Genomic DNA, 17,372 nt, shown 5'->3' with positions numbered 1-17,372 from the left:
ATCAGTCGCGACGTGATATTTTTGGAAAAGGTAATTGACCCGATCGATAATCCGAACAATGAATTCGTTTCAGTGAGGGAAATCGAAGTCGATGACATGGAACGATCAAATGGAAACGAATCGGGTGTTGTCATCGAAGAGTCGTCGAGTTCGGACGATGATGAGTACAATTCGGGTCTAGAATTTTCGGATGAGGAGGAATCATTCGATGACACTATGGCGGATCCGAACTACGAGCCAAACGAAAGCGAAATGAACGATGCGACAATGTTTGTGAGGCATCAGCAGCTCAACCGTTACGTTTTATCAGCGAAAGTACAACCGACAGATGCTGAACCGTTGACAGTTCAAGAAGCTTTCTCGAGCCATAATGCAAGTGAATGGAAGGTTGCCATGGAAGATGAGATTAATTCGTTGGACGAAAACAACACCTGGAATTTGGTTAATCTGCCGCCTGGTCGAAAGCCTGTGAAGACCAAATGGGTTTTCAAACTGAAAAGAGACGATAAAGGAAACGTAATTCGTCACAAAGCACGATTGGTTGCGAAGGGTTGTTCGCAACGATATGGCGTTGATTACATCGAAACATACTCGCCGGTCGTTCGTCACACGTCTCTACGATTTCTCATTGCACTGGCGGTGAAAAATGGACTGAAGATCGACCAAATGGATGCAGTTACGGCGTTCATGCAAGGTGACCTGACAGAGGAAATATACATCGAACAGCCTGAAGGTTTCAAAGATGGTACAAGCCGTGTATGCAAGTTGAATAAGGCAATCAACGGCCTGAAACAATCTGGTCGTGTCTGGAATATCAAATTGGTAAAAGCGCTAAAGTCATTCGGTCTGAACCAATCGAAAATGGACCCGTGCGTTTTTTATACGAAATCGTTGGATTTGTTGTTGGCAATCTGGGTCGACGACATCTTTATATTCTGGAAAGACGAAGTGGTTTTGAAAAAGTTAAAAAAGTCGTTGAGTTCAACTTTCAAAATGAAAGAAATGGGGCAAGCTACAAATTGTGTTGGCGTCCGTATCACCTACACCGAGGACGGGATTGGATTGGATCAATCAGCGTACATCAGAGATGTGTTGAGTCGTTTTCGAATGGAGGATTGCAAACCAGTTTCAACACCGAGCGACGTTAACCAAAAGCTATCGATCAATTCAACAACAAACGAGGAGGAGGATGTCGATATTACAGGAAGTGTTCCGTATCAAGAGCTCGTTGGTTGTTTATTGTTCCTGGTGCAGGGAACCAGACCGGATATTGCCTTTGCCGTCAGCGATGTCAGTCGATTCAATCAAAAACACCGAGCAGTTCATTGGAAAGCGGTGAAGCGAATCGTTCGTTATCTCAAAGGAACGATCGAATTCAAGCTCCACTATTCGAGTCAAGGCAACGGAAATCTGATCGGTTATACGGATTCGGATTGGGCATCGGATGTGGATAAACGTCGTTCGTGCAGTGGGCATTTTTTCAAGTTTTCAAATGGAGCTATTTCTTGGTATAGCAAAAGACAACAAACAGTCGCTTTATCAAGTACGGAAGCTGAATATATGTCATTGGCGTCATGTATTCAAGAGGCAATTTGGTTGAAACAATTTGGTCGCGAATTGGACAACAGTTTAAACGAAACAGTTCAGCTGTTTTGTGACAACCAAAGCGCAATAGATTTGGCAACATGCGATGGATACAGGCAACGTACAAAGCACATAGACATCCGTCATCATTATATACGCGAAAAAGTAGGAGATGGTACTGTTGCCATTGATCATGTTTCAACAAACGAAATGGCTGCAGACAATTTGACCAAGGCTGTAACCAAGGACAAACACGAATTTTGTACCAAGGAAATGGGTTTGTGGTTTTAAAATTTTTTTTCATTCATTTTGCGTTGCAGTCAATTTTTTTGAGTAAATCCGTTAAAGTTTTTTTTTTGCATTCTTTGAATCGAGTACGATTTTGAATAAATTTCTTTTTGGTATTTTTGCTTAAACTTTCAATTAAATTTTCATCAAAGGAGTAATCAAAAATTTTAAAAAGTGAGGGTGTTGAGAGGAACCCGACTATGTTCATATTCACCACCTTTATATCATGTACATAGAGTCAATTAGCTACATTTATATTAGGAACAACTACGAGAATAAAGTTTAGTTCGTATCGTAAAACCAACCACACAACGTCTTATCATTTTACCCAAATACTCTGCCATTAATTTGCCGTGTCATTTACATTTCCATCGCTTATTTTGCCATAAATATCACCAAAAGACCTTAAATCACTTAGGTGGCCCTAACTCACGAAGGGCCGACCCGAATATGCCCATCTTCGAACTTAGCCTCACTATTTTGACTATCTTTCAGGGAAAAAAAAAAATTTTGAAATCGGATTTGATTTACTCAAGATATCGACGTGACGGACAGACGGATAGACGGACAGACGGACAGACGGCCCAAATTTTTATTGCGGATTCGTCATCTATGAACATAGGCAAACACTTTGCCCTTACCGTCTGCTTCGAATTCCATCAATTACACACGGCATCGTAATCCTATAAGCCCCTTTGTACTTCGTACGGGGCTAAAAACTCACACCTTACGTGCAAGCGAAATGACAAAATTATGTCTGAAGTCAATTCGACTACACGTAAGAAATTCTAATTTGATTTTTGTATTTATATTTCGAGCCACAGCTGATATTATGGTGTTAAGGTCACAATAGTACATTTTCTACCTTGGTGTATATTTCGAGAATAACTTCGTATGTACAATTGTATATAACGAGCGCCAGCGAGTGTATATACAATTGTACATAAGAAGAGATTCGAGAAATATACACCAAGGTAGAACAATGTTTTATCTCCTGCAAGCTGATATTTCATACATTAGCGAAATAACCACAAAAATTTGGATTTAAAATTAATTAATTAAGCATGTTGTTTTAAAACGCATTCACAACAAAAAAAACTTCATACAGAGAATCCTTTATTTACTTACTCACACACATATACTATCCACCTCAACATTTCGTTCAAATCACATCATTCCTACTACTCTGATTATTTGATCGATGTAGAAGTGACTAACGAACCACTACCGACACCAATTGCATCGCGTTATGTGATTTGTTGGCGTAGTGGTCAACGTGTTTGGTTGATATGTTGCTGGTCCCGTGTACGCTTCCGCCGTTCGGCGATTTTTTTTTTTTTCAAATATATAGATGGAAAGTAAATTTACCCTAGGTGGGTTATGTGTGAATTATCCAATCGTATAGGCTGTGGTTATGTATGTGTTTGTGTTTATATGCAGAAACGCGTAATGTATGAAATATCAGCTTGCAGGAGATAAAATGTTTAAAGTTGTTTCAATTTATTGATTTTCGGGCCGACGAATTGAGAAACATACTGAGCCATCTTGGTTAATAATATTGTTAACTATTCGAAACAGAATATTCCAAACAATGATTGTAGACGATCAAAACAGAAAACATTTTTACTGATTTAATACAACAAATCCAACATTTGAACACGCAACTCCTTTGCATTTAGCTGAACTAATTTCGAAAATACTGATAGAAATTGATATCAAAGTCACAATAAAGCACAAAAATTAAATTAAAATTTACAAATTGAAGAACAAGTTCTATAATTCGCTGTCCTCTTGTCGGTTGACTTTTGCACAATGAAAAAAAAAAAATCTCTAATGTCAAGCAACAATAATGAAATAATGAACAAAACGTATGAAAACGAGAGGGTAGTAGATCCGATCATAATTTGTTTCAGATGTCTGTTTAGTTTATTGAGATTGCGTCGCTCTTTCGTCCACAAAAATTTAATAAATTTGCATATCGTAGACGTAGGCAAGCCAAAATACAATATTATTGAATTATTTTGTAGTTTATCGAAATGTTTATTTAGTGACTTATTGCAGAAAGTTACACTTGTTAAACGAAGAAACAAAAACACAATTAGCTGTGCACAAATTTGGATAAAGAATAAGACATTCCTCTTCCATAATGTAAATGTAACACACGAACAATTGATTTGGTTTTGTTTAAATTGCATGCAAATCACCGATGTTGTGTTATTATAAAGATGAACATATTTGTATAAAATGATAAATGCATTTGCGGCATTCGATATACTTTTTGTACTGGGATAGGGTTTTTGCTGCTGGGAGAGAAAACGTACTAAAACGTAAAAAGCTGTCAAAAGATGTGACAGAAGGATTAGCTAAATATACTGAAATCAAATATTTTTAAAGTTTAGGGACTGTATTGAACCAAAGTTTGGCAACTACTTTTGCGACTACTTCAGCCTTTATGTGGAAGTAGTGGCTAAAGTTGTTGCAAAACTTTCATATTGAACCAAAGTTTGGCAACTACTTTTGCAACTACTTCAGCCTTTATGTGGAAGTAGTGGCTAAAGTTGTTGCAAAACTTTCATATTGAACCAAAGTTTGGCAACTACTTTTGCAACTACTTCAGCCCTTATGTGGAAGTAGTGGCTAAAGTTGTTGCAAAACTTTCATATTGAACCAAAGTTTGGCAACTACTTTTGCAACTACTTCAGCCCTTATGTGGAAGTAGTGTCTAAAGTTGTTGCAAAACTTTGGTTCAATATGAAAAACTTCAACGTAAGGGCAAAAAGGCAAAATTATTTTTTTTTCAATTTTTATTTTTTTGCATTCAGCAAAATTATTTATTTTTTGGAGCAATTTTTAACAGCAAAATTATTGTTTAATGTTAGGCAAAATTATTCTTCAGCGATAAGCAAAATTATAGTTTCGGAATCTGCAAAATTATTGGTTGGAGCAATTTTGATCTGCAAAATTATTCTTTAGCAATAAGCAAAATCATTGTTTCGAAATCAGCAAAATTATCAATTTTTTGGGACAATTTTCAGCTGCAAAATTATTGTATCGCGATAGGCAAAAAATGAGAAAATAGTTCATTTCATGTGGAAGAACTCAATCTTTTCTTCAATTTCTCAAGATTTTCTTGAGATCTCAACTCAACTCAAGATTATTAATTTTCTTCTCGCCGTAAAGGCGTTTTGTTGGTTCTTAGGGAATTCATCCTTTTACGAAATGTAACGGAAAGGAGTTTAGTTCGTCCCTACAGAATTCATCTTTTTACGAAATGAATACCAATTTTCATTGTACATAAAAAGCGTTTTAACACGCCCATTGCCCCGCAGCGAAGCGGAGGGCCGCAATGCGAGCCGGGCGCCGGAACGGTGTCGGTAACTTAGGAGTTAATTTTTTTTTCTCGCAACGTCTAATAATTAGTCTGTGTCATTTTTTTATGTAAAATTTAAATTTACTGAACCAAATTATAGACGGCAAATATATTCTGTAGGGACGAACTAAACTCCTTTCCGTTACATTTCGTAATAGGATGAATTTCCTAGGAACCAACAAAACGCCTTTACGGCGAGAAGAAAATTAGGAATGAGATGATTTGGGATCTCAACTGAACTCAATTAGTAATCTTGAGGAGAAGCTCAACTCAAGAAAATCAAAACTCAAGATTTTCTTGAGATCTCAATTTTAGCTCAACTCAAGAAAATTCTTGAGTTGAGCTAAGATATTAAACATCGCCATTCACTTTATATATTGGCTAACACATTTACTTACTAGAATATCGTTGTTGACATCACTATTTTCAGCTAAAGTAGATCTCACTGTAGAAAACCATTTATGTACAAATAAAACAAAAACAAAATATTTTTTTCTAATTATTGGAATGCCATTGTATTTTTAAATTGAAATTAAACAAAAGAGACGTTTTCTCATATATAAAGAAAGATTAACAAAAGTTTTACAAGAAAACATTTGATGTCCTAGCGATATCTCACCGCCACCGGATAAAATAACAAAAAATATACCGCCGAGTTAGAATTGAGGAAAGTTACGTAATTCAACGATCGACCGAAAAAAAGTACCGACCTCAATGATTGACCGAAAATTTAAGCTTCTCATTCTACATAAAATTTGAAAGACAACAATATTGCTCCTGAAGAAAAAATAAATTTGCAGATTTATTTCAATAATCTGCTCCTCAGGAAACAATAAATTTGCAGACAAAAGAATAAAAATGCTCCCAAAAATTTGCTAGAAATTTTGCAGATTTTTTGACATAATATTGCTCCCAAAAAATACATGCCGTTGCAAAAGTAGTTGCAAAACTTTGGTTTAATATGAAAGTTTTGCAACAACTTTAACCACTTCTTCCACATAAGGGCTGAAGTTGTTGCAAAAGTAGTTGCCAAACTTTGGTTTAATATGAACGTTTTGCAACAACTTTAGCCACTACTTCCACATAAGGGCTGAAGTAGTTGCAAAAGTAGTTGCCAAACTTTGGTTTAATATTAACAGATTCAGTGTTGCCAGCCACAGATTTTTTTTGCAACTACTTTTGCAACTACTTCAGGGGGATAGCAAAAATGATAGAGTACGCTCTGTGGCAAGCTGAAGACACTCAAAATCAAACGCAAATGTGAACAGTTGAGATCAAATCAAGTTTTCTGAATAATAACCTTAACAGTTGAGTTAAGTCAGCTTCCACATATGATGAGCATATCAACATATTTACTTCATTTTATCAATTTTTTTTAAAAGATCGATTTCAAATCTTTTACTTCATGATTTTAAACATTTTTTCCCGTGTATGATTGTGAAATTTGTTATCGTCACTATCGCAATCAGCGATGGCACTGCCTTCGAGTCGGTCTTTAAGATACGAAATTTAAAAATCAAAATCATTTGTAAGAAAATTTAATTTTCCATCACATGTCCATGAAGATATTGTTCGGTGAAGTGACAGATGTGACCGACTTGCCGACTAAACTATCTCGTTCAAAATGTTCTGTATGCGTTCTGTCTTGTGAAGGGACGTGTAGTGGAGCAACTAATAAGTGCTAATCTAACTAGCCGGGACCGCCACTGCACACATGTCCTAAGGTCGAAACAGACCTGTCACATACGGCTATTCATCTGTTATCGATAACAACGACAAAAGTAATGACAAGCTATGAGTAATATGGTCCCCTATATATAGTAAAATGCATGTTAAAAAATTGAAGTACAAGATTTGAAATCAATAGATTAAAAATACTTTGATCGATGGAAGTAATAGACCCAATAAAAATACTGTTCATACGCTTGCCGTCTGTAGCACGTTAAATGTTCTATCGAGTAAATCAATGTTGCAAGATTTGCATGGAATATGCTCTTTGAAGTTAAATATGGTGATCATTAAAACTAATTTTATAAGAGCTTACCTGGTGTAATCGATTTCATCGATTCTGCCATCGCTGCAAGAATAAAGTACCAGTTGTGGTGTTCTTGGAATCTTCTTGATTCTTCGCTTTTATCTAAATTAGTTTGCTTTACTATATCTCTCATATGATAATTGTCAAATTTGCATCTATCGTTAATCTGCGTTGTCTTTACTCTACCATGTATAGCAGAGAGAAAGTAGATTGGATTAATTACGACTAATTATGAAAAAATCAGTCTTGTATGACAACACAAGTTTTTTCTTCAAAGAAACGTAAGTCTTTGACTTTGTAAGACTTTTTAGCTTAAAGTGTTGCGCATGTTTTTGAAGTGCCTATCAAACAATGTTCAAATTCATAACATAATTGGTGTTCATTTGCGTGATAAAGTTTACCATTTTATTTGTAAAAAAGAAATAATTATCGTCGTTATAAATATAAATTAGCCTGCCTTAATCAACTCAAATAACTATCTAAAGCTTAACGTATACACTTAAAAGGTTAACAAAATCGTTTTACTTTGAAATGAGCATTCCAAGATCAATCCACCTCCAATTTTCGAAAACTTCCAGCCACTGAATCCATGTGAGCTTTCATATCAGCGTGAACTGCGCTTAACGACACATTGTAATTTTTATCGTGTTTCTTTATGATGCCTCGATCGCTCAATATTTTCATTTTGTCCAAAGCGATAACGATATCCCGTTTAGTAGCCATTTCTCGCATCCACCACTGAATCATTTCGGCCATTGGAATGGTACCGCCTAGTTCTTTGGGCAAACATGCAGGATCACATTTTTTATGGAATTCGCTCAAGCTACTGTATACGGTGAATCGTTCTTTCATCTTATTGCTCACTGTTCGACGAGCAAAGTCTAGGACAAATTTGACTGTCGATGGAACGTTAATGCCATGAATTGCTGGAAATCAGAAATATTTTCATGTTTAGAAATGATAATTCGCGAACATTCACATCGATACTGTCTTTTCTTCGGATTAATAATTTTTAACGATCAATTGTCTTACATACCTTTATGTCTAGCAGGCCAGGATTGTTCTCCATATTTAAGAATTCTGCCAAAATCTACTGGACGCCAGATAGTCACATGTGCTGTGGATATTCCGTACATATCACAGATATGGGTGAATCCGAGAACCTGATTTTCGGGATCTTCTAACAATGTTTCCAACGCAATAAAATGAGCTTTTGCTTGAGTTGAGCTGCTCCAAATGTGTGGGTTAAAGTTTTCTGAAATCAATTTATCAATCAATGAGATACAAAATTCACTTTCACACATATTCATTTTGAGCAGTCTGCACGTGGAGATCTGATTACTTACCAGCTCTTGCCAAGATAACTCTCCGTCCGTGTTGGTCCCTTATTGGCGAAACGTACTGCAAATTGCAAAGAAAAATAATTAGGGCTGATCATAGAGGTGGGGGATAATATCACAAGCTAGTTGTTATCATCTCAGACTTAGAAGAACTAAAACTTACCAGGTAGCCGTTAGCAAAAATTTCCTTCATCGGCGAACTTAAAAAATCCAAATTGGTTGTCATACTTGGAAAAATCGTCTTCAAATTCAAATATTTTAACATCAACTGTTGTGCCATTGGAACGCTAAATTTTTTAGCACGCAAAAATCTCAACAAGAATGCATCATCCATTCGCACATCTTGGACATCTTCGTTCTTTGCTAGCCAGTCTCTCATCTGTCCGAGACACTGATCACGTGTGAATTTATCCTCGCGCAATTCCTTTCTGGCTACCTTTGCAACCATTTCACTCAGCTCCATTTTGTTGTCGTCACGATCGGCTTTTGATATTTTGTGCCACGGATTGCTCATAATGACACGGGTCGTCGTCATTTTTTAGACTGTAAATAATAAAGAAATTTGTTTCAGTTGGATTTTCCCCTTCAATTATAAATGTCGAAAATTGTCTGACTATTATTTTAGACGAGGTTTGGAAAATTAACGATTCAGCAAGCATGTCCATCATCTAGTCTGTTAGTTTTTTGGTCTGAATGGAAAATCTTCTACTTCAACAATTTTATCAGATAATAAAATTACATTAGCGATAGTTCAATTTTATAGTAACTACCGCGTACTGTCATCGCGGATGCAAAATAAGATGGAAGACATAATCCAGAGACAAAAGAAATATTTTGCACTACGTGACGGAAATGAACTATTTCGTCACTGTTTTATATGTCGAATGATCATAGTTTTTTTTAAACAGCACGGAGGAGTGTGAGAAAAGTTTTCTCACTCCAGAAAACATTAAACTTTGTGTGTAAATACATCTGTGACTATTTTTCCGAATTTTTCGCAAAATTTTCCCAATTTTCTCCTATTTTTTCAAAAAAAAATTACGAAATGAGGGAAATTTTAAAGAAATGTGGCGGAATTTAGAAAAATCTGGAAAAATGGAAACAAGTTTTCCCAAAAATAGGTCCTGCGTAAATTGAAGTATTGTGATTGTCGTATGATCTGGGTAAATGTTTTGAGTAAAATCATATTGAATTGCTCGTTTAATCGTTTGTGTAGAAATAAAAGAAATAGTTCAATTCATTCATAAACTGCAAAAGTATTTGTATCTACCACGGCTCGTATGACGGTGTTTTGTCGCACACAATATTTTGCCAACATCGGCTTCCCCTCTGTTTGTCAATCGTCATCTAATACCAGATAATTATATGAACCTTGGTAGATAAATACCTATTTTCAAATTTCCCTTATTGCATGTACCTACGCATTTACTAAATCAATGAAGACAATATCCACATGAAAATGAAAGCAACCATTTAATGAACTCATTAAAATACAGATAAATTGTACATGTAGCATTTGACCTAAACAACTCAAATTATTCTCGCCTAAGTGTAATACATACTCAATAGCCATAAAAAGCGTATTCTTGGAAACTGGAAACGATTATAGTGTCGCACAAAACCACTTTTCAAATAAATTCAAAGTGATGCAATTCCATATTCCTTTCCCATAAATTTTCTAATACATTTCATTCACAATCGGTGCTCGATTGCAACCAAACACAGAATTCTAAATAAATTTTTTGTTGCATCGAAGTTAATAACCGTTAACCATGCACATGCTTACAGAAACCAGTTGCAAAGTGCAAGTTGCTCAATTGAGATTTGTTTCTGGTTGCTGTTGCTTTTTTTCGACGACGTGAAAAACAAGAAATTTGTACCATAAATCGCAGTGCAACATTAGCGGTCAATTGCATAGCATTTGCAATGAAAATTGCAACATTTTAAATCTCGCATTTATTTGCTGCTTGCACTTTTAATTCAATTTCCTTTTTCAATGGATTTCGTGCTTCTCAGGTCTCTTCGGTAAAATAAAATATCGTAAAATTGGACTTAATAACAAATTTTAAAGTTCATGTGTTAGATTGCTCGCTCGATTAAATAATGTTATTTAGGTATCAGATCACTACAACAAAATACTCTACCATCATCACCTCGACTTATAAGTAATTGTTATCTAATCGATAAATGTATACTTTTGAATGATTAACAAAAGTAAATATAATCTACGTACATCGGCATTTTTGTTGAACGTAAGAAGGAAAAAAAAACACCATTTCGACATTATTATTCAGTGGCCGACGTATAATGATTGTATATAATTCTGTGTTGTGTGTATCATGGGTATATATATAGGTAAGATGTTTGTGTTATTGGTTACAATGCATTGCAAGATCTAAACATTAAAATTTCTCTTACTTTAATTTGGCCTCTATTTTTTAATGTTAAAAACGCAGATAAAAATATAATCAAGAAACGGTTATGTTGTCTTACATAATGTCATCAAAATAAAAGTATGAATGTGGCTTTTTTCGGTCACTTTTATTACACATGCTGAACTCGGTGTTTTTTCTCTCCACTTTTCTTAATAACACATGAAGTCAAAGGTATTGACGAGACCATTCATGCCGTCATTATAAAACATAGGTTCATTAACAATGCAATTCATTTTGTAATGAGCGATTAGTTTTGCTCTGATTTTAATTCAATACCGTCACGCACCATTCAAAAGACTTAATTGAATTGAATTTGATGCAATTTTACAATAATTTTCAAGACTAAACCACAATGATAAATTGCGACAGTTAACAACATAATCAAAAAAAAACGGATCTATGTTGAAAAGAATCAGTTTCTAATTGAGAAGGAATGCTTTCAGCAGTAGAATACAGTGGCAAATCATCATAGATTATTATCTGTCATTGGAAACCGGAATTTTTATTGCAATATTGCACATGCAGATTTTATGCTAATAAACGGTTATTATACGATTAAGCTTTGGACAGATCAATCTTGGATTTAAAAATAAACTTTTCTTACATTTTCATTCATTCCGTTACTGGTACACTTCTTGGAATAAATCTTTATAGACCCGAATGAAATAAATTTTGATAAATTGTATATGTCTGTCACCACTCGTTTTTCTTCTATTTTTGATTTTTCTATCAAACTTGCTCATATCAATTTTTAGTTTCAACATGGAATGTTGCATGGAATGCAGAGAGATTGCGATTTTGACTTAAAATTATCAGTCGACATAAAATTTGTGATTTATAAGTCGATAGCCCGTACATATTCTATGGAGAAGTTACACTCAATTTTCATATTTTTCTTCAACTTATAATTATCGACGAAAATCGCAATCTCTCTAATGGAGATCAGCAAAGTTCAAGTAATTTACCACTTAACCAAACGTAAAAGTTAAACAAAAAATTTCTCACTCAAATAATTTATGTAAATTCGTAATGATTTTCTGGTGCAAATTTTCGTTAACAAGTTTCAGGAGATTCCGCGCTGCTATTCACACTTGCAACACATTTCGATCTTGATTTATTTTTTGTGTTAGTATAATAAATGGTGACCTAGATTTCCAGGTCGCATATATCATCGAATCGCAATAAATACGTTCGTGGCACGTGGGCGAATGGGTTGCTCCTTAATTTTAATCTTTTATTATAAACTTCGAAATTCGTAAGTCAGCATCGGGTTATTAGGAACCTAACAGTGGATTTCGTACTAGCATGGAAACTGGTTGTGTTGAGGCTCGTAGCACGAACCGAAGACTAGTGATATGACTTACTTGTAATACCCTAGTGAAGTAGTCTCCCGGTCTCTTTCACAACGGAAATCAACAGGTACGTATTGTATTTTACACGCTGAGCTGCAGAGACCTATCTACCTATTATTCAGATATACGTCATTAAGGTTGTGTGATGATGCTGAAAATCGTTAATAGATCTACTATTATTAGGTGCGAATTGTGTCAAGTAAATAAAATAGTGAAACTGAAAGCTTTACTCATAAAAACAGTGCGAAACGAATTGTAAAGAAAAGATGTGTCACTTTTGACTGTGTAAATTGACCAATTAAACATAGCGATTTTAAAGTCAGGCTCGAAACAGGTCAGGTTTTACCTTGATCTCACCGGAATTACCTGAAACTGATGATATCAATGTCGACCTGACATTACTTAACCTAAAATCTGCAGATAAATCATCAGGCTTGACCTGTCAGGTCAGGTATACGTGTGACTTGACCTGTCAGGTTTAAATATAACAGGTTCAGGTCAGGTTTGTCTTTATGCAATTACCTGACTTAATAGGAAATTTCAGATCGAGTCATTTTTTGACCGATTCCGAGCCATATTTTGAAGTCAACATTCAGGGAGTTAGGGACGAAAATCTGGATATTTTTACAACGACCTACAAACATGGTAATATGTTCATTAGGATTTGTGACGTTACACCACCAAAATCGGTGGTCAACTTATTAAAAAGGTTTGATCTCTATTGAATGATACGTTCCTCTAAAGCTAGAAACTTCTACTACTTCAATTTTGTTTAATGTATTTCCCTGCCTACTCTCATTTACTTTCACCCATTTGTGCTAGACTTTATTATTAACTAAAACTGTAGAATCCATGTACTCTTTTTGTTATTTAAAATACAGTTGAAACGCGAGTCGATATTTACTAAACAATTACCATTTTTATAACACTGAATGAAAGCAATTTTTATTACAAACGAAAATATTGACTAAAACAGTGTAGTGACATTGTTTAGTGCCTATATAGAATTCAAAATATTCAGCAGACAGTCTGGGTCATTATTTCGCTGATTATTCATAAAATTAAAGATATAATCTTTTCAATGGTTTATCGATTGATTCCGCTTTGTCCTTATGTTGTTCAATAATTTGAAATAATTTGTGAATGAAGATATGTTATGAGTCATACATAAAGCGAATGTATATATCGGTGGTGATCGTGCATATATACAATGGAATTATATAAACAAATAGCTGAATGTGTTACAGCATATCTGATAAAACTTACGTGATCGTATCATTTGGGAGACAGCCATAGACTCTCTCTCTGCATGGTATGCATACATATATCTCTAGGTTATGAACACAGTCCCAATGTTTATTAGGTGACGAATTTGTCTCCTTTTTATTTGTTGTACGGTTGATATTGCGACAATTTTTTTTTTCTTTTCTTTTCAAACCGAAAAAAGTTTACTGTTTCATATGTTAATTTGTTATGTAACCGAAATGTTTAATGTTATGCGATGGAATTGATTTTATTTTATTTATTTTTTTAAATGTTGTTAATGAACGATAATATTATTGTTTGACTGCTTTAAAATTCATTGATAGAATCCGACTGAGAGTCGTCCCCCGTGTGATTTAAAGCTTTGCCCAAAAAACCATGTACCACCAACATGCGGAATAAATGGTATGTGTGTATGTGGTGTAATTCAAGTGATAATTAATGCGTCAAATAATTTATTTTTGTTACACAAATGAATTGAAATTTTTATTGCAAAAAAAGAGCTTTGTGTCTCAACGGCATAATACCACACAATTGATTCGTTTACAGATAAAACTACGAGTCATTATTATCATCCACTTTAAATCAAATCAATTTGCAAATTTAACTTGTCCAAAATGAATTGACCAATTAATCGAAAAATAATTTGTGGGGAATTTTTTGTGACTGCCACTCGCCACTTAAAATTGTTTCATTAACAAAGCGTATTGTGAACGCTTGAATCGCTACATTAAGTGTATTTAGCGACGTAGCGCAGAAAAAAAGTTGTTTGTAATCATGACTGATTAAGTTCAACAAACAATTTTCTTGATTTGAGATGATCTTACAGCATTGTTGAAACAGATTACAATACAAACTCCATCGAGTGTAAATAAACTTTTCAATTAATGACATTTTTTGTCTCATTTATATATCTTATTTCCTACATCACATGTTTTCAAATTTTGTCTTAACATTTCGTCTCGACGTCGTCATTACGATTGATGAATTTTTGCAGAAAAAAATCCTGCGAAAAAACCAACGATTTTTTTTTTGCCAATTGAGACAGGTTGATTGATGTTTATTGATAAAATTTTAACTAGTAATGGTTAGGCGGTACCGAAGGATTTTTCACTGCAAATATCAATTAACCCTTATCAATTCATCAATTAATAGTAGCGACCAACTTTACTTTCAAGACCACATTCGTGGAAAGAAAGTTAATTGATCTTCTGCTGCATGACTGCTGCATCGGATGCGATAGAAAAATATTCTTGAAAATAAACTACAGTCAGAGGCAGAGAAAAATCAGCATTAATTTGCTTCAACTGTTTTTCAGCTGATCCACACATACAATCAAAACTATCAAAACCGTATATAGACATATAATTTTTGTGTGGATCAGCTGAAAAACAGCTGAAGAAAATTCATGGTGAAATTTCACTGCCTGTAACTGTACCAAAAATGTGTCTAAGTAACGTGTCTCTGACCTGGTCCATGATGTTGTTTAGCATGTTCCAAGAACTTTCAACGCAACAAGCGAACACAAAAATATCGTTTGTATGTACAACTTTAAGAAAATGACCATGAAATTGTATAATTGTCAGACTGGCACTTTGATGATCCATCAAAATATTTGGCGACCTCTACCTATATTTCTTGAATCAGATATTTTATAATTGTAATCAAAAAATCAACCAAAAACAATATTGTCATTCAACGGGCGAACGTTTGCAATATGTATACACATATTTGCAGTGTAAATAGTATATCATGACTACCTGCTGATCTTCAATAATAAAATCGTAATTATTTACAATTATGTTACCACATACGAGAGTATACCTGTGCGACTTATGGATGAGGTGTCATTAATAAACTCAAATAAAAATTATTAAAATTGTCAAAAGACAATTGTGTGTACTTAGTGTTGTCGCTTTCGAAACAAACATCTTCATTGAAAAAAAATTATAACAGTGAAACAATGAACCATCTACGACCGACGTTAACATTGTTCGTCGAAAACGTAGGACGACTCTTTTTTTCTCTACAAATATTTTACATATTTGGGTTAATCTACATATAAATATTTACCGCATAATTTGGCTCTGCTCAAGGTTACTACATGCCTTTATTTGGCCGTAGATCCATCAAGTAAAATTATAAAATTTCGAAAAGTAAAAGTGACGTGCGACAGTGGTGAATCTCATGTGTGTAGTGCGTTGATTATTTAATTAGATATGCGTGCAAGTAAATGATGCGTGCGGAGTTCGCGTTGGCAGCGTGAGAAATTTCACTATTTTTGGAAGTTGATGATTTGTGGTGATATTGAGATGGAATCGAATGATTTTGTTATTTTTATATCAAAAATAGCACAAATGTATTTCAGTTCGACCAGAATTAAACTGCAGATAAATTGAGTTCTTTCTCTTCTCTAACTTCACTTCACATATTTTACATGCAATTGTGTAGGTATACTAAAAATGTAATGGAACTTAAAAACAGAAAATCACGAGATGCTGACTTCAGTATTATTGCTTCTTACTTCTTCATAATTATCGCTTAAACTGTGAACATAATTGTTGTGGCGTAGATTCAGATTAAGTTAAACAAAACTTTACGTAATTGTTCATTATGATACATAAAACACCATGCTATAATTTCAAAAAATTGATATTGTAGACGTAGATTAACCCGAATTGAGAAATTGTTCCACTTTCAATTTCTTTTTAATTTTTATTTCTTTACTGTGATAATACGTCACAAAATAACAATAAATACGCTTTAGGCAAGGGTCACGGTAATCATGAACGTTGTCAAAAATCAAATCTGCTAACATGCATTCCGCTGGACCATTTGACTTTCACTTATGCAACCGTACGTTAAGATATTGTGTGCTACGAGTCATTTTTATGTGTATATAGTTACCAATTCGATTTATTTGCTCCACATCTATTTGCTTTATTATTTTTTTGTCGAAATGGTTCATCGAAGACCTCGATTTAGTAGTCGCATATCATATAGCGTGCACGTACGTATATTACAGAAATATAATTTACAATGAAAGTGTCCATCACTTTACACCTTTTTATTATTATTTCTTTTAAGTAGTTTTTTTTCATCATCCAAACGCAAACATAATTAATTTCGTTTCATTTACATAACAACACTGAATTTATATTCTCAAAAATTGTTGAATCATAAGATAGGCAGAGACAACACACGAATAACATTTTTTTTTAAATTAAACTCCATCAAATGGTTTGCATCAAACAAATTTTTCGGTTCATCAGTTCCATAATTTCAATTATTTCCTAATTTTTAACTACACGCGCGTAAATTTTCAAGATGTGAATCTGATTTCCGCAAAAATTCATAAATTTCATCTTATAATATCGTATCAATTGAATAATCAATCCTCTTTGATGTTATGCATAAAAAATATGTAACTCGTAACGAAGTCATCACTTACCTGTTTTTTCGATGGTTTTTTTCTCTTAAAATTTCTTTCTTGCTCTTTGAATCAATTTTTTTTTAAATAACGAAAATGTTCACGAAAAACGAATTCCGTTCAAAGACACTGAATTTTTCTATCTTTTTAAATTCAAATTCGAATTTAAATTCAACACGTGCGTATGATCCAATGATCCAACGCTGACAACAGCTAATGTATAAACTGCCAAATAGTCCACCGATTTTTAACTTTAGTTGTCTTTGATAGTTTTA

The 17,372-nt window shown here is 34.1% G+C and overlaps 1 protein-coding gene across 2 annotated transcripts; it reads right to left on the bottom strand.

Annotated features, from left to right (window-relative positions):
* Positions 1-7,656: 7,656 nt before the first annotated feature.
* Positions 7,657-17,372, bottom strand: LOC119073576 (alpha-tocopherol transfer protein-like). 2 transcript variants are annotated; one of them, XM_037179141.1, is made up of 5 exons: positions 17,119-17,372; positions 8,781-9,160; positions 8,624-8,678; positions 8,314-8,532; positions 7,657-8,203 (listed from the first exon to the last, which is right to left on the bottom strand). In XM_037179141.1, exons 2-5 carry the CDS (start codon positions 9,150-9,152, stop codon positions 7,824-7,826), a joined length of 1,026 nt encoding a protein of 341 aa, XP_037035036.1. In that variant the 5' UTR covers positions 9,153-9,160; positions 17,119-17,372; the 3' UTR covers positions 7,657-7,823. The 2 variants fall into 2 exon arrangements, with proteins under 2 accessions (XP_037035036.1, XP_037035037.1); XM_037179142.1 differs by lacking the exon at positions 17,119-17,372 and adding an exon at positions 10,498-10,647.

Source organism: Bradysia coprophila, unplaced genomic scaffold (assembly GCF_014529535.1).
Source record: "Bradysia coprophila strain Holo2 unplaced genomic scaffold, BU_Bcop_v1 contig_138, whole genome shotgun sequence".
In the NCBI taxonomy this organism is placed as follows: domain Eukaryota; kingdom Metazoa; phylum Arthropoda; class Insecta; order Diptera; family Sciaridae; genus Bradysia; species Bradysia coprophila.
This window is presented reverse-complemented; position numbering and strand designations above follow the sequence as displayed.

What these genes read in the sequence shown, in the direction of transcription:
- LOC119073576 (XM_037179141.1), bottom strand. Translation starts at nt 9,152, where the DNA reads ATGACGACGACCCGTGTCATTATGAGCAATCCGTGGCACAAAATATCA. An exon ending in TTTTTGCTAACGGCTACCTG is followed by an intron (nt 8,679 to 8,780) that starts GTAAGTTTTAGT and finishes TGCAATTTGCAG; the next exon opens with TACGTTTCGCCAATAAGGGA. An exon ending in CTGGCCTGCTAGACATAAAG is followed by an intron (nt 8,204 to 8,313) that starts GTATGTAAGACA and finishes TCTGATTTCCAG; the next exon opens with CAATTCATGGCATTAACGTT.